The 22287-nt window shown below is 33.1% G+C and overlaps 9 protein-coding genes across 9 annotated transcripts; 6 read left to right on the plus strand and 3 right to left on the minus strand.

Moving 5' to 3' along the window:
- The first annotated feature begins 69 nt into the window (after positions 1-69).
- BX664DRAFT_271175 (uncharacterized protein) lies at positions 70-2136 on the plus strand. Its single transcript, XM_051541133.1, has 3 exons — positions 70-172; positions 236-753; positions 829-2136. The coding sequence occupies exons 2-3, from the start codon at positions 429-431 to the stop codon at positions 2070-2072; spliced, it is 1569 nt and encodes a 522-aa protein (XP_051404098.1). The 5' UTR covers positions 70-172; positions 236-428; the 3' UTR covers positions 2073-2136.
- Positions 2137-2186: 50 nt separating this feature from the next.
- Positions 2187-4029, plus strand: BX664DRAFT_318933 (ricin B lectin domain-containing protein). Its single transcript, XM_051542845.1, has 7 exons — positions 2187-2452; positions 2529-2581; positions 2655-2704; positions 2777-2794; positions 2885-2949; positions 3025-3087; positions 3161-4029. The coding sequence occupies exons 1-7, from the start codon at positions 2375-2377 to the stop codon at positions 3878-3880; spliced, it is 1047 nt and encodes a 348-aa protein (XP_051404099.1). The 5' UTR covers positions 2187-2374; the 3' UTR covers positions 3881-4029.
- Positions 4030-4054: 25 nt separating this feature from the next.
- BX664DRAFT_318937 (uncharacterized protein) lies at positions 4055-5950 on the minus strand. Its single transcript, XM_051542846.1, has 4 exons — positions 5742-5950; positions 5494-5661; positions 5093-5431; positions 4055-4970 (listed from the first exon to the last, which is right to left on the minus strand). Exons 1-4 carry the CDS (start codon positions 5845-5847, stop codon positions 4270-4272), a joined length of 1314 nt encoding a protein of 437 aa, XP_051404100.1. The 5' UTR covers positions 5848-5950; the 3' UTR covers positions 4055-4269.
- A 3649-nt stretch (positions 5951-9599) lies between these two features.
- BX664DRAFT_318939 (uncharacterized protein) lies at positions 9600-12304 on the plus strand. The gene is made up of 7 exons (XM_051542847.1): positions 9600-9666; positions 9798-9842; positions 9926-10433; positions 10494-10626; positions 10695-10999; positions 11281-11532; positions 11608-12304. Exons 3-7 carry the CDS (start codon positions 9932-9934, stop codon positions 12237-12239), a joined length of 1824 nt encoding a protein of 607 aa, XP_051404101.1. The 5' UTR covers positions 9600-9666; positions 9798-9842; positions 9926-9931; the 3' UTR covers positions 12240-12304.
- Positions 12305-12716: 412 nt separating this feature from the next.
- Positions 12717-14965, plus strand: BX664DRAFT_318943 (phosphoenolpyruvate carboxykinase [ATP]). The gene is made up of 6 exons (XM_051542848.1): positions 12717-12998; positions 13057-13233; positions 13301-13678; positions 13744-14119; positions 14185-14366; positions 14447-14965. Exons 1-6 carry the CDS (start codon positions 12861-12863, stop codon positions 14888-14890), a joined length of 1695 nt encoding a protein of 564 aa, XP_051404102.1. The 5' UTR covers positions 12717-12860; the 3' UTR covers positions 14891-14965.
- Positions 14966-15460: 495 nt separating this feature from the next.
- Positions 15461-17066, minus strand: BX664DRAFT_367489 (uncharacterized protein; the record flags this gene model as incomplete). The annotated part of the gene is made up of 7 exons (XM_051548572.1): positions 16696-17066; positions 16481-16627; positions 16352-16420; positions 16185-16296; positions 16032-16129; positions 15946-15957; positions 15461-15481 (listed from the first exon to the last, which is right to left on the minus strand). Exons 1-7 carry the CDS (start codon positions 16696-16698, stop codon positions 15461-15463), a joined length of 462 nt encoding a protein of 153 aa, XP_051404103.1. The 5' UTR covers positions 16699-17066.
- On the minus strand, positions 17058-17839 carry BX664DRAFT_318946 (uncharacterized protein; the record flags this gene model as incomplete). The annotated part of the gene is made up of 4 exons (XM_051542849.1): positions 17058-17320; positions 17378-17496; positions 17553-17643; positions 17728-17839. Coding segments are annotated over 4 exons (381 nt in total), but the record flags the coding sequence as incomplete, so codon positions are not given.
- Positions 17840-18075: 236 nt separating this feature from the next.
- BX664DRAFT_318947 (prenyltransferase) lies at positions 18076-19557 on the plus strand. The gene is made up of 4 exons (XM_051542850.1): positions 18076-18486; positions 18559-18829; positions 18924-19452; positions 19523-19557. Exons 1-4 carry the CDS (start codon positions 18093-18095, stop codon positions 19535-19537), a joined length of 1209 nt encoding a protein of 402 aa, XP_051404105.1. The 5' UTR covers positions 18076-18092; the 3' UTR covers positions 19538-19557.
- A 733-nt stretch (positions 19558-20290) lies between these two features.
- On the plus strand, positions 20291-21135 carry BX664DRAFT_1859 (uncharacterized protein). Its single transcript, XM_051540036.1, has 4 exons — positions 20291-20493; positions 20561-20715; positions 20824-20913; positions 20992-21135. The coding sequence occupies exons 1-4, from the start codon at positions 20363-20365 to the stop codon at positions 21030-21032; spliced, it is 417 nt and encodes a 138-aa protein (XP_051404106.1). The 5' UTR covers positions 20291-20362; the 3' UTR covers positions 21033-21135.
- Positions 21136-22287: the final 1152 nt, after the last annotated feature.

Genomic DNA, 22287 nt, shown 5'->3' on the forward strand with positions numbered 1-22287 from the left:
CATATCTTATATAATTTGCCCCATTGATTATATAGATGAGTGATATTTTCTTCAATTAACTAGTTATTTGAATTAAAAGAAATAATACTTCTTTTTGTAAGTATGTAAAAGTGACCCTTGTATCACCACAACTGTGGCGCTCTTTTTTACGTAGTATGGAAACTTCTTTTTGGTAAACTAAGAAATAAAATTTAGAAAGAATATGCTTAGCCAAACTTATCCTTTTCATCCGTAGCTTATAGTAGTAATGTATTCATTCTTTTTACTTAACAAACTATCCCCCAGCCACTATTCATATCAAAACTTTGATTTCTCTCTAGGCACATTATTTCTAATCCCGCAGTAAAAAGGAGGGTGGTATAAAAGATTTCTTTTCTCTTTCCTTCTTTTCTATCAATTCTTTTTTTTTTTCTTTTTTATTGGTACACATGCGCATTTATTTAATATCCTTTCTACTTTTACTATTATATACTCTCAACGTTTTAGCCAAAGGCGGAGGAGGTGGTGGTGGAGGTGGAAGAGGTGGTGGTGGTGGTGGAGGCAGTAGTAGTGGTGGAAGTCGTGGAGGAGGTAGTAGTAGTGGTGGAAGTCGTGGAGGAGGTACTAGTGGTAGTGGTGGTGGTAGTAGTGGTAGTGGGACTGGTAGAGGTTCTACTCCTGCTGGTGCTCGTTCACCTGGTGGTGGCATTACTGCTGGTGGTGGCTCTGGTTCCTTCTCTTCCAAACCTAGTTACAGTTCTTCCACTTCAAGACGTAAGATGCCCAAAAACAAAAAAAAAAAAATCTAAAGCTAATCTCTTTTTTTTTTTTTTTTTATGAAATAATTAGAAACCTACAATAGTTACAGTCCCACTTATTCTGGAACTTATGGTAATGGATATCATTCTGGTTATGTTGGTCGATACACTCCTGGTTTTCCTTACTTTTTCATTGTTCCTTCGTTTATGTTTATGGGTTACTATGGAGCTTATCATCGATTCAACAGTCAAGGCGCTTACTATGCACCGGAAATCAACTCTCAAGGTACTGGCAGTACAAATTTATTGATCAATGGAACAGCTTATCCTGATGACAACGACAATTATCATTACACTATTAATGCTACAGCTCGCAGTGACCAATTCCCAACCATTGATATGGGATTTTTTGATTCATCCGATTTGAACGCACATCCTGCTGACTTTATTTACCGTTTGACTATGGCTCATGTATTGGAATACGATGATGTTAATAATAATGGATTTTATGATGCTCAAGAACCTATACTAGCCATCAGCTCCTTACAGAAAATCAATTGGCAACCTATGATATTGAATAACCGAACAGTACCTACGAATACGCAACAAACCTATTTGGAAACAGTGACAGCTGCCAATATTACTTACAATAATACGAATACTTCACCAACAACAGCAACTCAACCAACCTTTGGTATCAGTATGACTCTTCGGTTCAGTAATCTTCAATTAAATGGTACAGCATCCATTCCTATCCAACCCAACTCTGTACAATACGATGTCCAACTTCAAAATTATCCTGCTGTGGCAACTGGAACCAATGGCGCTGTTCATCCTCGTGTGGCTCTTGCTCAAGTAGTGACAACCAAACCTTTTACTAATGTAGTAATGGATGTAAATACAACTACACCTGTGAATGTAGCTCAACAAATCAAGACAAATGTGACATATGGTGCATCTATCGGTAATTATTCGGAAGGACGTTTGGAATATCAACCATCGGTAACCATTACAAACATGGCCGGTATCAGTACATCCACATGGACAAACCTCATGGATCCTGCTCAAGTCAACCGTTTGAATGATCCTGGTTCCTGGGCTTGGGGTGATAATTTGGGTGTTGATCAACGCAACAGTATTATGTCTCTAGTTACTTTCAACAATCAGTCATCACAATCTTATCAACTCTCTGGATTAGCTTATTTGGATACCGATATTATCAGTTCTGCTATCAATGGTGGATCATCTTCTACGTTTATTTCTTCAAGTTCAAGATTATTGGTACAAGGAACAAGTATTTGTACTCTATTAGTACTTTTATTCTTTTCCTTTTAGATTGATTTAGTTTATATAATTATTATGTATTTTTATTATTAAAAAAAAACTTTTTATTACTTTTTTTGATTTACCGGGGATTGGCTGGGGGGATATGAAATCGTTTGGCTGAGCTGCAATAACATAAAGCTTAAATTTCTTTTTTGATTGTAATCTTTTTTTTCTTTTTTCATTTTTCATTTCTTCTTTTTTTCTTTCTCATCTTTCTTTTTATATACAGATAAATATATTTAGATATTTAGTATATCCTTAGTTATTATCACGTCAACACCATTTATCAGTGATCAATAGTCTTATCTGTCATGTTCCCTCAAGGTCTTTTTTATATACTCTCACGAAAAAATGGGTTTGCCCTGGATGTATACGATGGTCAAACAAAGGTAAGAGAAATAAGCATATTACTGAAATAAACTTCATTGACTCATGAAAACTCGTATCCTTGTTTTTTTTTTATAGGAAGACGCTAATATCATTGTATGGCCTCAAAAGTTTGAAGATAGTGACAACCAGTAAGCTTGAAACAGTATAAATGTTACTGGTAGGCCATTGCTCAACTTCTTTTTTTTTTCTTCTTTCTTTTAGGCTTTGGACTTATGAAGAAGGTCGTTTAGTCAACAAAAAGTCTGGTCATGGTAAGTGAAGAAAATAGGTGAAGAAAAATAGTATACTAATGTTCTCTGTTTTTTTATTATTATTAATATCAGTTTTGGATATTAGATCAAGTAAGTATTTATAGACGGAAAATGCAGGGACGGCAAAAAGAAATTTTTGTTGTAATGAATGTATATCCATATTTTATTTTATCTTTTTAGGTGCATTCAAGAAGGATAAGGCGATTGTACAAAACAAGCGCAAGGACAAGAATCAATCACAATTTGTAAATCAATTAAAAGAATGGAAAATGAATTATGTGAAATCTAATATGTTTATCTTTACTTTTATGATGAAATAGTGGATCTTTGACCAAGGTTTTCTTTGTTCCCAAGAATATCCTAGTATGGTATTTGATATCAAGGTATAATTCAAATAATATAGATAAAAGAAAAAGATTAATACCAACTTTTCTTTTTTATTTTATTTTATGTTAGGGGGATAGTGACAAGGGTGGTGCGCAAGTGTTACTTTATAAGCGTAAAGATACTGACAACTTGAATCAGCAATGGTACCTGGAACCCTATCACAATATTGAATCATCATTGAATATGGCTACAAAGAGTATTCCTCTACATAAGAAGGAAGGTTTTGGTCAACCTCGTCTTGGTTATGGCGCTGAAATAGGTGTTCCTCCTGAATTGAAACATCTTCCTGCTAATATCAAGGTAGCTGGTGTTAGCAACAACGGTCCTACTGCATCCAAACCTTTACCCAATCCTGCTGACCAACATTCACCTCATCCTGAAGCGTTGAATATGAATCATCAAGCTCCCATTTCGACACACTCTGCACCACAAGCTGAACCGGGTTATATTGCTCCTCCTCCTAGGACATCTGCTTATCCTCCTCCTCCTCAAGCACATTATCAACAAGAATCTTCATCATCATCTAACCGCCATCAGGATCAACCTCATTATCAACAACAAGGCTCAAATTACCCTCATCCTCCTCCTCCTTCTTCTTCAGGTTATCCTGGTCCTCCATCTTCAGGTTATCCTGCATCTTCCACTCCTCAAGGTATGTCCTCTCCTGGTGTCGGCGGATTTTATGTACCTCAACCCAATAGCCCTCCACCCCCTTCTCAAATGAATATGCCCTCTTATCCTTCTCCTCCTCCTCCATCTAGTAATGATTATACTTACCCATCTCAATAAAATATTTGGTTGTCTTTTTTTTTGTATCTTTATTTGAATATACCTTTCTCATTTATTTTATACTGTTGTACGGGACTGATAGTTGTACTCCAACATAATCTTTATAGTCATCGTCATTCATATTCATCATCACCATTTTCAAAGTTAACCCATCCTTTTTTTTTTTTTTTGTTTCAAGGAATAAAATTGGTCAAAAACTTTTATTTCAAATCAATGGAATCAAGCTAAACTATACTACTAGAGGAATATCGATCCATGGATATCATCAGTCGCTAGAAGGTCGTATATATATAAAAAAAAAAAAAAGAGAGAGAGAATTGATTTATGTCATCATAGTGAGGTGATGTTGCTGAAGATAGGACGAACAAGTCGATTTGGTCCAACTTCCCTTACTGGTCTGAGTGTGCATTTTCATCCAGATCATCATTATCACCGTTGAGACAGAAGGAGCTGGACGGAGATACCGAGTATTTGTCATCATCATATGTAAAAGGTGCTTGACATGGTGACGCAGGAACTTGTAAAAATATAGGCAAATTATTGGTGGATACGGCATGCTGCAGTTGGGTGGTATGTTGACCAGTGGATGGAGGTATAGGCACTTTTTCCTTTTCACGTAGGATTGTTTTTGGACGAGGCGCAGTGATAATAGTGATGGGTATAAAAAGTGGCGTGGCTGACGTTGGGATGGAAGATGAAGCATGATTGTCGCCCTTGTTATAGAATGATGTCAAAGATGAGAGAAGACGAGTTGTTGTAAAGGAAGAGAAGGACGGTTGATCAGATATTGTATGTTTGTGGCGTTGCTGCAATGGTGACAAACTGATGATGATAGTGTGTTCCAGATGAAATTTAATCCCATGGCAATCGTAACGGAAAGATGGAAGACAATGTCGTGCAATTGGAAGAGATATCATTTCCATATGATCGGTTGCGTGCCTTGGGATTGAAACTGAAACGGATTGATGATAGAGAACTTGTTCGAGCTGTTGGCGATCAGTAATGAGTTGGGTGACAAATGTAACATATACTTGACTAATGTTTTGATCCGTCTTGTTGGTGATTTTCAATTGGATGGTACATTCATCACCTAGTTTCTCAGTCCCCCACAAAAAAAAAAAAAAAAAAAAAAAAGAATCAGTATCTGCTGTATCTATTTACCTCTCTTTATCCATTTCTACGCAAGACTCTTCCTTGTTTATGTCTATTTACCTGGGCAATAAGTAGGTTGCATCGTATAAGCTTCCATTTCAACAATAGAAGAATCGTTGGTTGTTGATGCAGATTGGTGTTCGATATTATTTGTTAAAACAGCTGTCTCACTAGTAGTAGCTTCCACAAGAGGTAAATACATGATAGGTGTAACGGGAGAGAAGATAGTAGGTTCACCTGGTCTTTCTAATAGAGCCTGAATTGTATAGTTGATAGTGTAGTGATCACCATGAAAGGAAGTATCAGTAATAGTAGGAGGGTAATTCACCAAAGGAAGTTGGATGGCAAACAAGTTCATATGGCTTCCTGCTGGTAACATTATTGTCGTATTGTCATGAACTAAAATAAAAAGAAAACACATTGAATATTATTCATTCTTTCCACGGCTTTCTTTATTTTACTTGTATCAGTATTGTCGAATGAGACATATTCCTTGACAGAGAAAAGTGTAGTTGTAGTAGGCATTTGGTGGTGTTGTTGCTGATGTTCTTTTCGAATGACTTGACATTGAAATAAAATCACTAGTTGTTGTATTTGAATTGGTCCCTCTGTTTTCAAATAAACAGATCCTATAAGAATGTTCGAATTGTAAGATACTGTTATCTCAGTTGACTCTATATATGCCTTTTTTTTTTTTTTTGGTTCTTACCATTGATAATAGATCCAGGACCAAAAGCTACCGAGTTATCTTGTCCAAGAGAACTAATGGAAAGACGAAGACTGATGTCGTTGGGGTTTGAGTTGAAAAAAAGCATTGAAGAGAAAGAGAAAAGCGTATAAAAATGCAAAAATACATTTTAAGCTTAAGCGGAATATAAAAAAAAGAAAGAGTACGAGAGCGCATCCATTACCAAAAAAAAAAAAAAAAAAAAAAAAAAAGAGTTTGGTATTATCAATCATTTGTCCAAACCACCAAAAATCTAGCTCTTTTAGCATATTTATGCATTACATTCAAAGGAAGCGTTGAATATACATCATCAGGTATAGAATTGCTCGAGAATACGAATAAAAACGAACTGCTTGGCACGTTCTTTCATACGTGATAGTACATAAGGCTCACCCATTCATAGGCAATATCTTCCAATTCTTTCAATCAACTTATAATCGATCATCATCATATCTTATACATGAGTAAATCACTTTCTTATGTCATCATCATCCTTACGAAAGTGACTGATTTTGAATCAGCTAGCGACGATCACTTGTTTTCTCTTCTTTTCCTTTTTAAATGGTGGTACGAAGAAAAGACCCTGTTTTCCTTTTTGTTAGCTCTCCGTCTTAAAAGTGCGGGAAGACGTGGAAAAGTGGATAACACGAAACATTACTTTTAAATAATTATTATTTTATTATCAAAGGCGATTACACCATTTAAAGTGATGATGAATGAATGAAGAAAGATAAAAGGAAACAATTGTCCAACAACTTAAAAATAATTAGGTTACTTTGCTCTATTAGTCATAGAGTAATTCCGAGGAACGATGAAGCAGGTAGGATAAAAAAAAAAAAAAAAAAAGGGACACAACCAATCGTATGGTAGCACTGAGTGTTCCTGACTCATCTTTCATTTCCCGAAGAACAAGAGTAAATTTTTTTTTCCTGTTTGAAACCACGTTTTCCCATTTCGTATAAATAGTTGACGAAGTCTTCTTTTTTTTTTTTTTCTACATCATTCATTCTAATACAATTATATCAATCATCATGCTCCCTCGTATCATCACTCGTTTGTCAAATATTTCTTCTGTTCCTGGTAAAAAGTTGGCTATGGCCTCTGCTGGTGCCTCTATTGCTTATATCTATGCACAACAATGCAAGAATGATGTTTTCTATATCACCATGGCTTAAACGTGTCTTTCCACTTCATATTGAATTATAATTTCATACTATCTTTTTTTTTTTATTTATTTATTTTGCATACTATCATTCTTTTTCTATAGAATCATTTCATCTTACTTAATAAAATACTTATAATACGTATTGATGATCATATCATCAATGATTACCCTCCATCAAATTGTTTATTTTTATTTTATTATTATTTTTTTATTTTTTGTTTTGTTATCAATTAACTACCTAATCAAGATTTTCCCGAGAAATCTTTTATTTCCCTTTTTTAGATTTCTGACTTTTTTTTTTTTTTGTTGGGGATGAAACAATTATTCCACTCTTATTGGCATTTCTATTTTCATTTCTTAGTCACACATTTTCACTCAGATTAGAAAATCTATATATATTTCTTTTAATATTAATCACCAATCACTTGTTACCAATCTTTCAAAACATGCTTAAAAAAAAATGAAATCTGCAAGGTCGCACGCACATGGCACTAAGTTTGAATTCAACGAGGTCATCATGGCAACCCACGGGAAATCAGCTGAAAAAGAGCATGAAAAAGAAAAAAAAAAAAGTAGGCAGGAGTATATAAAAAAAAAGGAGAATATAGTAAAGGAGATCTTATCCATTTTATTTTTTTTTTATATGATACAGGGTTACTTTATTTATTTGTTATCATGTAAGATTAAAAAAAAAAAAAGAGAGAAAGAGGGTCGGATACATCATCGGGAATCTTACTATATCATATTATCAAAAACGATCATCTGAAAAAAAAAAAAAAGATGATTACGGCAATAATGGACGGCCTTCCTTTTCCCAAATAAAGAAGAAGATTCCTTTCTATATTTTATACTATTTTTTTTTAATACAAAAAGGAGAGAGATAAAAAAAAAAAAGAAAAGGAGGAATGGAAAGGTGATCGGTATTCTATGGATGTTAATTCTTATGATTTTTATGATGATATTCTATAATGATGACCGGTTTGAAAAAGACGATTATAAAAGTCTTATGATGATGAATTTCTATGATGACTGATGATGATGGTAATATAGGATCGACATTGACTAGAAATGCAAATGAAATGAAAGATCCTGTAATACTGTCAAAATAAAGCGTATTCCTTGTTACACGACATAGAGCTCCTATCCATCAAGCATGTAGTATGTCCATTTTCCCCCACTCTTGCCACTGTAATGCAACCATATTATGATTAATTTGAGAACCTGATTCAATACTAGCCGATTGTTCATAAATGATGATGATCCCTATGATGAATCACGTGGATGATCCCGAACAAAAAGAAGAAGAGAAAGTATTTTCTTTTTACTGACTTGCTATTTGAAAGACAAAAAAAAAAAAGATTCAGATTGTAAACCGGACTATTTCCTTAGAAACCATAAAAAGAATACATTTTGTTTAGTTAGCTTATAGGATTAAAAAAAAAAAGATAGAAAGATAGTCAAGGGACAGGGATGATGAATATAATGCTGATCGATATTTAGTATCCAATCTCACCTTAAGATTTGACAGATAATTTAAGGTTAAAAGCCATGCTGTGGATCAAAAGAAAGCGGCATGAGAGTGGCTGAGATTGAAAACAATATATATGCAAGGAAGCAGGGGGATGAAAAGAAGAAAAAAGATCCTTTTTAAAAAAAGAATGGAGAATATCTAACCCGAGAGAAAAAGATCATTCCATTTTTATGAAATCAAGAAAAAAGAAAAACAAACTTATTTTAATATCGACTTGAATCAAGAGACATTAGACAAAAAAAAAAAGTTCATTTTTAATCATCATCATCATCTTTCGTCATAACAATGATTGTTAAGAAAAAAAAAAAAAAAAGAAGACACGCGCCTTTATCCCTTGAGTAGTCTATCAATATACGGATCAATTGAAGGAGAGATATTATTGTATATGAGAGTTTGTGTTTATTGTATTATCTATAGACCTTCTAAACTATTTATCCTTTCTGTTTATGAAAAAAAAAAGGAGAAACTCAAAATTTACCTAGTGTGTTCCTCTCTTTTTTTTTTTCTTATATAATATCTATTTCCCTCTATTCTTATCATCCAATTTCTTTTTTTCCCTTTAACCCCTTTATCCTTTTTTTTTTTTTGTGTGTGTGTGTTAGGAGTTTATAAAAGTGTGCTATAAAAGTTGCGTTACAGCTGACCTTGCATTTACGACGACGCTTTACACATTACATGTTGAATCCCTTTTATTTGATTTGCATTTGAAAGGTAGGAACTTTTATTGACAATATATCATCTTTACTAATGAAAATAATATTGGGTATTGATACAAAGAAAAAAATAAAATAAAATAAGAAAGGTTAGGATCTAGATGATTGGCAAAAAAAAAAAAGGGTGAAATAGAGGATAGAATAGGAAAAAAAAAAAAAAAAAAGGAAAGAGTCCCTTAGTACAAAAAAAAAGTGTCGTTCATCCCTTTTTTTTTTTTTATTCCTTTGATCTTCATTGGTTGTTGTTTATATAATATTTATGTTTATATATAAATATATTATATATATATATATATGTGTGTGTGTGTGTCTGTCTATGTGATGTTTGCGTGTATATATGTGTGTGTGAGAGTATGTGTAAATAGATTGAATGGATTATGTTAAAAAAGAAAAAAAATAGGGTTCTTTCCTTTTTTTTTTTAATCCTATTTTCTTACTTTCTTTCCTTTTTACTTTAGTTCCTTTTTCTTTCGCTTATTGAACACTTTTTCTTTCAAGGTAAGGCTCACATTTTGAATCTCCCCAGTCTTCTTTTATCTCTATACTTATTTCTTTTTTTTTTCTCTTTTCTTTCTTTCTTTATTTTTTTATTATTTATGAATATATGTTTCAAACATGATATTTTATAGTTACTGGACTTTCCCTTTTGACTTTATTGACGTACAAACTTTTTGGTAAATTCACCATAATAAAACTACAAAAAAAGAAAAGAAAACTTATTAAAAAAAAAGGTACTTTTGTTTTCACTCTTATTTAGTCCTTAATGTATTCGTCATCGCCACAATCGTGTCAATATTATAGCAACACTAGCGACAACAATAATACCAATGTCAAACACGAACATCACGGAAAATACAATAGCGATAATAACAATGTTGTGAATTCAGATACTGGATCTACTCCATCTTGGCACCAATATGATAATGACTATAGTCTTGGTTCACCTACTCCTTCAACCTCACCTTCTTTTCCTTTACAACACTATTCTTCCATGTTGACACCTACCTCTACTCCCTATGTCTTGTCTCATTCGACTAGTGCTTTACCTCCTACTCATCACTTTGAATCAACACCAAACAACAACAACAACATTAATAGTACTGGTTTAGGAACTCCGTTAAATTCACATTTACCTTCTTATGGTTATGGATTATCTCATCGAGGCTTTTTTCCAAGACCAAAACTTACTACGACTTTATGGGAAGATGAAAGGACAATATGTTTTCAAGTAGATGCCAATGGTATTTGTGTAGCAAGACGCGAAGGTAATCAGTATTGATGAAAGCCAATAGCCATTATTTATTTATTTATTTATTTTCTTGTAGACAATGATATGATTAATGGAACCAAGTTATTAAATGTAGCTGGTATGTCAAGAGGTAAACGTGATGGAATACTCAAGAATGAAAAAGGTCGTGTTGTGGTTAAAGTAGGAGCTATGCATTTAAAAGGTGTTTGGTAAGTAAAAGAATAATAAAACTGTAACACAATCGAAAACCTAATCAAGATTACTCTTTTTTGTGTAGGATCACATTTGATCGTGCAAAAATACTTTCAGCTCAATTCAAAATTCAAGATATCCTTTATCCTCTTTTTGTCGACAATCCTCAAACTTTCTTATATAGTCATCCTATCACAAGTCCAATCTCTCGCCTTGGTCCTTTCCGTCCTTATTTTTCTTCTTCTTGGGATCGTACATTGTCTTCTCCAACTACTCCAACTACTCCAACAAATTCCAATGCTTCTAGTACTACTACTACTACTACTTCATCTTTATTACAACCACAACACGGTCTTGATTCTTCAGATACGAATATAGCTGCACCTCTAGGTAAATATTTGATATGAATTTTGATTGAATTCAACTTTTTAATTTTTTTTTTTTTTTTTTTTTTTTTTTTTTTTTTTTTTTTTTTTTTTTTTTTTTTTTTTTTTTACATGGAACTCACCTCCTTCTCCTCTTCTCCTCACCCCTCACTCCTACTCTTCTTTTTTATTCTTCTTTTTTTCCCCCTCCTCACTCCTATTCATTATTATTATTATCATGATCATCATTATCATCGTCATTGTTATTATTATATCATCATGATATCATTTACTTTTTTATTGTAGGTTACCGAACGTCTGGAAGTCTTCCACCTCATTCTTCTGCTTCTTCATTTGGTAGTAGTGGCAATCATGATCTTCTACCCATGGATTATCGTTCGGGTGGATCTACCTCGGATGGACTAACGGACCAACTCAATTCTACTTCCTCTACGTCACATGGTTCAGCTTCTTCCTATTACAATGATTTATTGGATACAAACCATCGTGCAAATGATTTGGCTATTTATGATACATCCAACAACAATAGTGGTCGTGGTAATTTTTTTTTTTTACTATTATACAATCCATACTCCTACATACATAAATAATAGGTATTTATTCTATTTATAGAACCTAACAAGATGATGACATGCACAAGTTCTTCACCGAGACCGACTAGTCACTCTTTGTTAGCCAATAGTGAATCTTCTATATTGTTAGACACGTCAAAACGATCGAATTCTGGATTACAATCTCCTTCTGCCTTTCAAGCATTGGACACTACCAACACTACCACGACTTTTCATCATCCTCAACCTATTTATATGGATCCTGCTAACACTTCTTCTTCTTCCAGAGATCATTATCATCAACAGTTCCATTTATCAAGTTCACATATCAATCCCAATAATAACAATAGTAACAGTATTTTAAATGACCTATCATCACCCAATATCACATCATCGTCAACAAATGAACTTGGAACACGACGGGATAATTTAGTAATGAATCATCATTTAAGGAATGGTACTCAAAGACATCATCCCTATGCCAATTGTACGACATCACCACCGCCACTCCCGAAATTGTCAAGTACACAAGAACATTCAGGATCTCTTCAACTCAAGAAACCTTCCATCTCAAGGCATCATCATCCTCCTCCTCCACTTAATTTCACATCATCAACAAGAAATTTAGCAAAGGATACTACAGAAGACATATCACTCAAGACAAATTCGGATCATACTACTCGACCTTGGTAATTGATAACTAAATGATTGAATATTTATGTTAGTACTAGGATAGTATAGTAAAATAGTTTTCCCTCCTTTTTTTTTTTTTTCTTTATCATTATTCTAGTTGATTTCAACTTTTTTTTTTCTTCTCATTATCATCATTTCTTTTTATTATCATTCTTATTATTATATCATTTATTATTACCGTCATTCTATTTTTTTTTTTTTTTTGTTTATTATTTGTTTTATTTTTGGTTTGTTTGTTTATATTGATTGGACAATCGTTCATGATGACGGGTGATAATAATAAAAAAAAATATGTTCTTATTATTACCAATGTGGTTAGGGAAACCTTAAAAGAGGGGGATGTGCATTCAGATGGTTGTTAGGAAATGCTAGGTACTTTTTTTCTGCATATAGACGGGATATGAAAATGTGAGATGAACCTCACCTTTTTTTTTTTTTTTTTTTTTTTTTTTTTTGTTTGTTTCATTTGTGTGGGAATCTCTTTTCTCTTTCTTCTCTCTTTTTTTTTTTTTTTTCCTCCTTCTTTTGTTTATCTCAGTATATATATATCACTGTTATTACTACTACAACAACGATTAAAAATTCAATCTCATTATATTCACTTGTGTATAACTTTTCACCATGACAACTTCACATCATTATAGGCCTGGCTCTCCTGCTGGTCGACCTGGTTCAAGACCTGGTTCTCCACGTCCCTACACACCACATACCAAGGTAGAAGAAGATCTTCACAATATGGCTGGTATTGATTATGACAAGGTATATACATTTATTATCTCCCTCCGTTCTTCTTCTTATTAGTTTAATCTGTCCATAGGTGACCATCAAACATAATCCATCGGTTCCTGTCTTATATGAGGAAGCCTTGACTCATGAAATAGGTACTGTTATCTCATCTACTGGAGCACTATGTTCTTATTCTGGCAAGAAAACTGGTCGTAGTCCTCAAGACAAACGTATTGTAGAAGAAGAAACTTCCAAAAATGATATTTGGGTAAAAATAAATAAAATAAAAGGTCAATGTGCTCAACTAATTTGTCTTCTTTATATATATATAATAGTGGGGTCCAGTGAATACTCAAATGAGTGAACGCGTCTTCTTAATCAACAGGGAACGAGCCATTGACTATTTGAACACACATCCTCGTCTTTACGTGTTTGATGGATTTGCAGGTTGGGATCCTAAACATCGTATCAAGGTACGTGTGATTGCATCTCGTGCATACCATATTCTTTTTATGAGGAATATGTTGATTCGACCTACGGATGAAGAATTGGAAAACTTTGGTACACCAGATTTCACCATCTTTAACGCTGGCGAATTTCCTGCTAATCGATATACCACAGGTATGACTTCTACTACTTCAGTTTCTATCAACTTCAAACGTCGCGAATTTGTTATTTTGGGAACAGAATATGCTGGTGAAATGAAAAAAGGAGTAAGTCCATTCTTGAAATGATTTTTTTTTTTTTGGAAACTCATTTTTTTTTTTTTTTTGATAAGATCTTTACAGTGATGCATTACTTGATGCCCAAGGCAGGAGTCTTGTCCCTTCATAGTTCTGCCAATGAGGGTGAAGATGGTGATGTATCATTATTCTTTGGTCTCTCTGGTACTGGTAAAACGACTCTTTCTGCTGATCCTAAACGTCATTTGATTGGTGATGATGAACACTGTTGGTCTGATAATGGTATCTTCAATATTGAAGGTGGTTGTTATGCCAAATGTATCGATTTGTCTAGTGAAAAGGAACCCGAAATATTCAATGCTATTCGATTTGGCTCTGTTTTGGAAAACGTCGTACTCAATGAAGAATCACGCGAAGTGGATTATGCTGATGACTTTTTGACTGAAAATACACGATGTGCTTATCCTATTGGTACTATTCTTCTTTTTCTTTCTTCTTCATCTTTGATATTGACCCCTCTTTTATTTTCTTTATAGATTTTATTCCAAATGCCAAAATTCCTTGTATGGGTGGTCATCCCAAGAACTTGATTTTATTGACATGTGATGCTTTCGGTGTCATTCCTCCTGTATCCAAGTTGACGCCCAATCAAGTCATGTATCATTTCATTTCTGGTTATACAACAAAGGTAGCTGGTACAGAAGATGGTATTGTTGAGGTAAGGAAAAAAAAATTTTTTTTATTGTATATTTCCTTTTTAGTATTATTCATCAACTGAATATTTTTATTATTATGTAGCCTACCCCGACATTCAGTGCATGTTTTGGTTCACCATTCCTTGTACTTCATCCTCAAAAGTATGCATCCATGTTGGCGGAAAAGATGGCACACCACGCGGCGGATGCATGGTTGATCAATACAGGCTGGGTAGGCGGAAGTGCATCTTCAGGTGCAAAACGATGTCCTTTGAAGTACACACGGACCATTTTGGATGCTATTCACGATGGATCGTTAGCCAAGGGTACATTTGAAACTTATGAAGTGTTTGGACTAAAGATTCCTACTCAAGTGGCTGGTGTTCCTGATTCTTTACTTCATCCTCGTAAGGCTTGGCAAGGATCTGATGATTCTTTCACCACTTCGCTTCAACAAGTAGCTGGTATGTTCAAGGAAAACTTTGAAAAATTCAAGGATCAAGCTGCTCCCGAAACTTTGGCCGCTGGTCCTTTACTTATTGATTAGTACCTATTCACACTTTTTCCTTTTCGTTTTTTTTTTTTTTTTATCAATAAAATAAATGTCTTCTCTTTATATGTATATATCGGTGATGATGATAACAATGCAACGTATCTGCTTGTTTAATATGATATCTTCTTGATGTGATACTATATTGATATGATGGGAAAAAGGATGACGTGAGTTGTATTGAATTCTTCAATATCCTCAATGTCTCTACTTTTGAATACATGAAATATATCATATAATTAAACATCACACATTTTATTTCTTTATACTAAACATTGTCATAGTAATCAAGCTACAGTAACTAATCATTCGTGATGATGCCTTTGTAAAACCTATTTAAGTCTTTCCTTTTTTTTTTTTTTCCAACCGCCTTGTGAGATGATAATGAAAGATAGAGCGGATATTTAGGAATTTGTCCTCATCTATCTATTGTCAAGATGATTGTTTGAATTTACCCGAAATTTGTAATAAACGTAGAAAAGGGCAAATTCCCCGTATTCAAAGGGTACCCTTTTTTTTTTGGAAAACTTACTTTTACAGTTTCCCTCCCTTCCTGGGTTAACTGTATCAGACAAAAGGCACAATCATCTATCAATGTTATAACAGTATCATAAAAAAATATATATTGATCTATAGATTGGAGATGAAAAGAAAAAAAGGAAAAGGGGATACCGCATTTGAAAACTGACACCTGCATTCAACCAAAAAAAAAAAAAAAAAAAAAAAAAAAAAAAAAAAAAAGCTCCTTTCTTCTCTTTACTATAGTAGATCTATGTGATGTACTCCTTTAACGTTGTTGTATTGATATTCAACGACTGATAAAATATAATATGGACGATCATATTGGTTTACGATGACAAAAGAGAAATAGTAACATGATATTAAAAAAAAAAAAAAAAGAGAGAGAGAGAACAAAACAATAATAGTCTTTATTAAAAAGGAATATGGGAAAGTGAGTATAAGACGATCAATAAAGTAATAAGGATATATTTATGCATATACATGTATATAATAAGGAGGAGAACGGATTAAACCAGACCTTGTCCATTTACCTTGGAAGGCGTCTAAAGTGCATAAGAATATATTCATGGTGAATTCATACTGTTGATCATCTCCCTTTTTTTTTTTTTTTTTTTACCATGACTTTGAGGAATTCTTCATAGTTGATCATACCATCACCGTCAACATCAGCTGATAAAATCATTTCTTTTAATTCATCTGGGGTTACAGTTTCACCTATAACAAATATATTGAATAAAATAGATAATTATTTTTTTTTTGTTCAACTTACCAAATTCCACTATGGCACGTTCCAAATCTTGAGAAGTAATCAAACCATCATTATCAGTATCCAACATGTGGAACACTTTAGAAGCACCTTCTTCAGCATTAGTTTCATATTGCTAAAATCAAAACAATCAGTGTAAAAACAAATCACTTTTTTTTTTGTATACTTACACGACTCATTACAGTCAAGAAATCATCAAAATCTAATTTTCCATTTCCCTTTGAACTTGAAGCGGCAATCTATATATAAAAAGGAATAAATAATTTAATAATAATAAAAAGAAAAGGATGATTCTTTACCTGACGATCCAATTCTTCTTGAGTTACAGGTACTTTGGCTTTACGATAAATTTCAGCCAATGTAGAAGCATTCATCCCATGACCGTGAGTATAAGAATCATAACACTCACGGAGTTGTTCAATTTCCACATCAGTCATAGTACCAGTCTATCATATATATAAAAAAAAAAGAAAAAGAATTTAATATCATCAATATTATCTTTTGTTTTATTTACCATTTTGAAATAATACTAACAAAAAGAAGAAGAAAAAAGAAAAAAAAAAGAAGAGTGGGAAAAAAAGAAAGAAAAAGGAATAAAAAGAAAGAGAAAATTGGGGGAACACCGATTCTTTATTTCTTTCCCGCGTTGAGTTTCCAACTTTACCCTTTCTCCTTTTTTTTTTTTTTTTAAGTGGCCAAATATGAATAAAAAGTCGTGATCTTCCTCTTTTTCCATAAACTCCTAAATATAGTCAAGCCTAAAGGTTCCCCCTTTTTTTTTTATTCTTCTTCATCTTCTTCTTCATATATAAGTAAACGGAAAAAGTAATATCAACTAACTAACAAAATTTTTATTAATGTATTGGATTCAAGTAAGACGATTCCCACACACACATACACACATAATACACACGCACAAATATATATATATATATATATATATATATAACGAGAAGGACCCATAATCAATAATGGACACAAAGATCAGTATTAAAAAAAAAGTGGTTGCATTGTTTATTTTGAAACGCCGTCTGTACCACCAATCCAATCATCTAAAACAACTAGTCATCCATATTAAACCTAATAATCATACTTGACATATTGATCCTTCACTTGTGTCAACCATACTAGAGAAGTGACTATATATATATATATGTTAGTTTATTCATCATTTTATCGTTTCCAATCATTATTACCAGCAACACATAAAGGTGATAAGTAAGGTCCATTGAATTTACAACCTCGAAAAACGAGTAATTCCCCAGCATAATGTGTCAAAGCAATAACATAAGTCCAAATCCCAAGTTCATACATACTAAAAGATAAGAAAAGAGTTTATATGTCATAGTAAGAAATTTTTTTATCACTTACAAACGATGTTGAAGGTGGAAAGCAGCATAGATTCGAATCATACTAACAGACCAGGTCCAGGTGGCAAATAAACGTGCACTTAATGGTGTCACTATTTAAAAAAAAAAAAAAAAAAGAGTAACACATATCAACATCAATTTCTAACCAGTCTAATAATATATATATTTGTACTTACCTTGTTCAGGTTTACCAGCGTAAAGGCGTTTGGTAAGGGAATCAGTACAAAAGTTTTGAATAGTGTTGAAAATACCCAAAGCAGAAGTAAACAATAACCATTTAGGAAGATAACCTTCAGGTAATGTAGAAAAATATCCGTGACGCGTTCAATCATAGAATCCATCTCTACTATAATTAATTGTTCAGATGAAAGAACAAGAGAGAAAGAAAAAAAAAAGTTTTTGTTTGTGCCTTTGGGGCTATGACTACATTTGATTTCCGATCATTGCTCTTAGCCAATCATACTTTTTTTTCTTTTTTTTTTTTTTTTCCTTTTCCTTTTGTTTTCTTTTTCTTTTTCTTTTTTTTTTTTTTTTATCTCTCATGGCATCATTCGGTTTATTAAAGACTAGACTAAGGTCTATACCATCAAAACAACAATGTCAGTTTTCAACCTTACTTGCACAAACAACACCTACGACTTTGTTTATGAAAAAAATTCCTCACCAACGAGTCATGACCATACCTTCTTCTTTCCACTTGTCACCACGACCCAAACTCTCTTCTTATACAAGACCAACAATGATACCTTGGATACAACAACATTGGATAACCAGCCATTCACAACAAGATCAAGTATTGGACGATAAAAATACAACCACCACTCGTATACGATACAATAATTTTATTGATCACCTACCAGCTTCTTGGGCTCCTTATGCTTTTCTCACTAGGATAGATAAACCCATTGGTACCTGGCTTCTCTATTGGCCTTGTGGTAAAACTATTTAAAAAATTAATACAAGTGAACTAGAACCTAATCGTTTTTTTTTTTTTTATATTTGTCAAGCTTGGAGTATTAGTATGGCAGCTACACAACAACATGCTCCTTTATCAACAACTATTGCCATGTTGACATTATTTGGTGTAGGTGCTATTACCATGCGAGGTGCTGGATGTACTATTAATGATTTGTGGGATCGCGATATTGATGATAAGGTGGAACGAACAAAGGTTAGACCTATTGCTGCTGGTCAAGTCACTCCTCGTCAAGCCATTACTTTTCTTGGTGCTCAATTAACCGTTGGTCTTGCTATTTTGACCCAATTGAACAATTACAGGTATCATGATTATTTTCTTGTTTTTTTTTTTTTTAAAAAAAAAAAAAAGAGATCGTGCAATGATTTCATACTAACATTCCTTTTTTTTTATTAGTATTTTACTTGGAGCATCATCATTATCACTTGTTGTCACATATCCTTTGATGAAACGAATCACATATTGGCCTCAAGTGGTGTTAGGACTTGCTTTCAATTTTGGTGCTTTATTAGGATGGTCGGCTATGACAGGTGGATTGGATCTCAGTGTTGCAGGACCTTTATATGCTGGTGGTGTGGCATGGACTCTAGTATATGATACTATTTATGCTCATCAAGATAAGAAGGACGATATCAAGATTGGTGTCAAGTCCACAGCATTAAGATTTGGTGAAAATACTCCTCAATGGTTGACTGGATTTGCCACTACGTTTGTTTCCATGACTGCTTTGGCGGGTTATATGAATGATCAAGGTGCTCCTTTCTATTTGATCAGTGTACTTGGTAGTGCAGCTCATTTGGCATGGCAATTACGTACAGTCGATTATGATTCTCCTGTGGATTGTTGGGCAAAATTCAAGAGTAATACTTGGACAGGTGGTATTTTTTGGTCTGGTATTGTTGCTGATGCTCTGGTCAAGGCTTCTCCTTTTATGAATTAATATTGTAGTATATGTAGATTAATATTATTATTATTATTATGTTTATAGATGATTACTTTTAGAAGAATGAAAAATAAAGTTACTGATATATTAGATTCAAATTTTTTTTGATGTGGCACGTGATGGTCAATTTACTTGTCATCATTTTGATAGGATTACTTTCAACAACAGAATATATATAGAATGCCAAGTATTTGATGAAACAGATAATAGATGGATAAGAACATAGATATGCATAAAAAGAAACATTCTCTATTTTCGGAAAAACAGGCTCAAAAGGAAAAAGAAGTATGTTAGACTTTATCTTTTTTTAGAGAAAGAGGGCATCAACAAGAACTGAACCTATCAAAAAATAAACTGTTTTTTTTTTTTTATTTATTTCTATTTATATTTTCTTGTTTCCTTTCTTTTTTTAATCGAACAAACTTTCTCTTTTTCATTTCCCTTTTCGTTTTTTTAAAAGTAAACAAGAAATATATCATTGATGATTTCATTTCCGCCACAAAGGGAGAACTTTTTTCATTCCCACTCTTTTTTGTAAGCACGTCCTTTTTGTTGGATAAGTGATACAAAAAAAAAAAAAAAGAGTAAAGGGAACACAAGTAACAATTTTGTATTTGACTTTGTTCTACTTTGTTATTTTATATGCAGCTAACATCATCCTATTTCTTCCATTATATCAAAAAGGCGTAACCTTGGATTGAAACCTCTTCCCATTGGTTTATACTTGAATAAAAAAAAAAAAAAAAGAAATAAGGAACATGACGGACATTCAAAAGTTAAAAGGTCTTTAGTTTAAAAGAGGTATTAAAAAAAACAAACTTTTTTTTCCATTTCTTTCCTTTTCTTTCTTTTCTTTTCTTTTTCTTTTTTTTCTTATCTTCACATAATCATCATGAAATCCATTCTTTTAGCTATTGCTACTTTGGGTGTCTCCATCATTTCTGCTCAACAAAATATTGTTAGTGTCACTTCACCTCTTCAAGGAACTACTTATACTGCTGGCCAATCTGCCATCATTGCTTGGTAAAAAAAAAAATAAAGTTAAATAAATATTGCAAAGAAAAAGACTTAACGTCTTTTTTTTTTATAGGACAAATCCTCAAGTAGATACTATCTCTCAAATTGTTTTGGCTCACGGTAATCCTTCTGCTCTTCAACCTCTTTCTACTATTGCTACCAATGTTGATGCCTCTGCCATGAAATACACTTGGAATATCCCTGCCGATCTTGCTGCTGGAGTGGATTGTAAGTATCATATGATAAGGATGAAATAATAGGATGAAATAATAATAAAAAAAATCAATATACTGATTTCCCTTTTTGTTTTTTTTCGGGGATTGTGTGTGACATTAGATGCTCTTGAATTTGGTACTTCTCCCAACCTTTCTTACGCTGGACCTTTTACTATCAAAGCTGCTGATGGTTCTCTTCCTTCATCTAGTGGTAAATTTATCATATATATATATATGGAATATAATACTGATCTCTTTTTTAATATATATATATAGCATCATCATCCAGTGTTGTTGCCACTTCAAGTGCTTTGCCTAGTTCCTCTGTAGTAGCTAGCAGCAGCATCAGCAGTGCCGCTCCCTCCTCTTCTTCTTCTTCTTCCTCCTCCGTAGTTTCCTCCGCTTCTGCCAGTTCCTCCACATCTCCTTCTGCTTCTCCTTCTCACAACGCTGCCAATAAGAAAACATCTACCTTGGCCGGTGTTATGATGGGTGCTGGTGTTGCTGCTTTGTTATTGGTCTGATCTGATCTGGGATGATAGTTACTGCTTTTTTTTTTTCTCCTCCCACCAGCGGCAAATTTTTTACCCCCTCTTCCTTTAATGTACTATTTAGTTATTATTATTTTACTTTTTCTTTTTTATTGATTATTTTAATAAAAAGTCTTACTTTTTTTTCAAAAAAAAAAAAAGGAACAGTGTTGCATAAATCTGAATAAACAGGGAGTTGAGATTCTTTTCATTTAACCTACTCCCCCCTAGACGATGGATGACATGTGATAATGGGATGATAGGATGATGGATGATGAATGATGGATGATAATGAACAATCTGTGATATGATGGATGTTGAATGATAAGATGATAGGATTACATGGGATGATAGGAGATCTTTGCGATTCGTTTGAATTGATTTTTTTTTTTTTTTTTTTTTGGTAAAAGTAGTGATCAATGCTGTTTATTTTGTACTATTTATATAAAAGGTTGGTTTCAATTGAGCCTGCATGAATTTTGAACTAGTCATATAAGACGTTCACCCGGGACTATTTCACCATTAAAAAAAAAAAAAAAAAGAAAGCCGGTGTTTTGGAAAAAAAGAATTGATGATAGTTAGTCATTTACAGTAATATATGTAATACATCAAAGTATATGTACTTACAATATAAGTTTCCATCTAGCTCAAGGATACTGATAACCAAATCAACCAATTCAGGATATACGATGCCGTAGTACTAGTGGCTCATGACAAGACAGAACTGACCACAAATGGAAAATATACGGATGGATCAAGCAAAGAGAAAAACGCCAATAAAAAGTAGCAGTCAGAAATGGCGCTATATGATTTTTTTTTCTTTTTGTGGAAGGAAGAAAAACAAAGCAAAGACTTTTATAAAAATAGTTTCTCCGGTTACATTCATACCCTCAAACCTCGTGATCATTGTATCAGATCAAGTATTTCAGGTTTATTGATCAAATCAGTCCTTCATCATCCAATCATTATATGCCATAAAATAGGATATAGAATGCATTTCTCATAAAATAAAACATAACTTCGAAAGAGATTACGTATAGTGTTTATTAAGAGCA

Source organism: Halteromyces radiatus (assembly GCF_025201355.1).
Source record: "Halteromyces radiatus strain CBS 162.75 chromosome Unknown BX664scaffold_1, whole genome shotgun sequence".
In the NCBI taxonomy this organism is placed as follows: domain Eukaryota; kingdom Fungi; phylum Mucoromycota; class Mucoromycetes; order Mucorales; family Cunninghamellaceae; genus Halteromyces; species Halteromyces radiatus.

Bases quoted from the DNA above. Each gene is read 5' to 3' on its own strand.
- BX664DRAFT_318933 (XM_051542845.1), top strand. From the start codon at position 2,375: ATGTTCCCTCAAGGTCTTTTTTATATACTCTCACGAAAAAATGGGTTT. The intron at 2,582-2,654 runs GTAAGCTTGAAA...TCTTTCTTTTAG, and splicing joins TTTGAAGATAGTGACAACCA to GCTTTGGACTTATGAAGAAG. The intron at 2,950-3,024 runs GTAAATCAATTA...ATGATGAAATAG, and splicing joins ACAAGAATCAATCACAATTT to TGGATCTTTGACCAAGGTTT.
- BX664DRAFT_318943 (XM_051542848.1), top strand. From the start codon at position 12,861: ATGACAACTTCACATCATTATAGGCCTGGCTCTCCTGCTGGTCGACCT. The intron at 13,234-13,300 runs GTAAAAATAAAT...TATATATAATAG, and splicing joins CTTCCAAAAATGATATTTGG to TGGGGTCCAGTGAATACTCA. The intron at 14,367-14,446 runs GTAAGGAAAAAA...ATTATTATGTAG, and splicing joins CAGAAGATGGTATTGTTGAG to CCTACCCCGACATTCAGTGC.
- BX664DRAFT_318937 (XM_051542846.1), bottom strand. From the start codon at position 5,847: ATGCTTTTTTTCAACTCAAACCCCAACGACATCAGTCTTCGTCTTTCC. The intron at 5,662-5,741 runs GTAAGAACCAAA...ACATTCTTATAG, and splicing joins TCCTGGATCTATTATCAATG to GATCTGTTTATTTGAAAACA. The intron at 5,432-5,493 runs GTAAAATAAAGA...TTTTTATTTTAG, and splicing joins ATTCGACAATACTGATACAA to TTCATGACAATACGACAATA.
- BX664DRAFT_271175 (XM_051541133.1), top strand. From the start codon at position 429: ATGCGCATTTATTTAATATCCTTTCTACTTTTACTATTATATACTCTC. The intron at 754-828 runs GTAAGATGCCCA...TGAAATAATTAG, and splicing joins CAGTTCTTCCACTTCAAGAC to AAACCTACAATAGTTACAGT.
- BX664DRAFT_318947 (XM_051542850.1), top strand. From the start codon at position 18,093: ATGGCATCATTCGGTTTATTAAAGACTAGACTAAGGTCTATACCATCA. The intron at 18,487-18,558 runs GTAAAACTATTT...ATATTTGTCAAG, and splicing joins GCTTCTCTATTGGCCTTGTG to CTTGGAGTATTAGTATGGCA. The intron at 18,830-18,923 runs GTATCATGATTA...TTTTTTTATTAG, and splicing joins ACCCAATTGAACAATTACAG to TATTTTACTTGGAGCATCAT.
- BX664DRAFT_318939 (XM_051542847.1), top strand. From the start codon at position 9,932: ATGTATTCGTCATCGCCACAATCGTGTCAATATTATAGCAACACTAGC. The intron at 10,434-10,493 runs GTAATCAGTATT...ATTTTCTTGTAG, and splicing joins TTGTGTAGCAAGACGCGAAG to ACAATGATATGATTAATGGA. The intron at 11,000-11,280 runs GTAAATATTTGA...TTTTTATTGTAG, and splicing joins GAATATAGCTGCACCTCTAG to GTTACCGAACGTCTGGAAGT.
- BX664DRAFT_1859 (XM_051540036.1), top strand. From the start codon at position 20,363: ATGAAATCCATTCTTTTAGCTATTGCTACTTTGGGTGTCTCCATCATT. The intron at 20,494-20,560 runs GTAAAAAAAAAA...TTTTTTTTATAG, and splicing joins CAATCTGCCATCATTGCTTG to GACAAATCCTCAAGTAGATA. The intron at 20,914-20,991 runs GTAAATTTATCA...ATCATCATCCAG, and splicing joins TTCTCTTCCTTCATCTAGTG to TGTTGTTGCCACTTCAAGTG.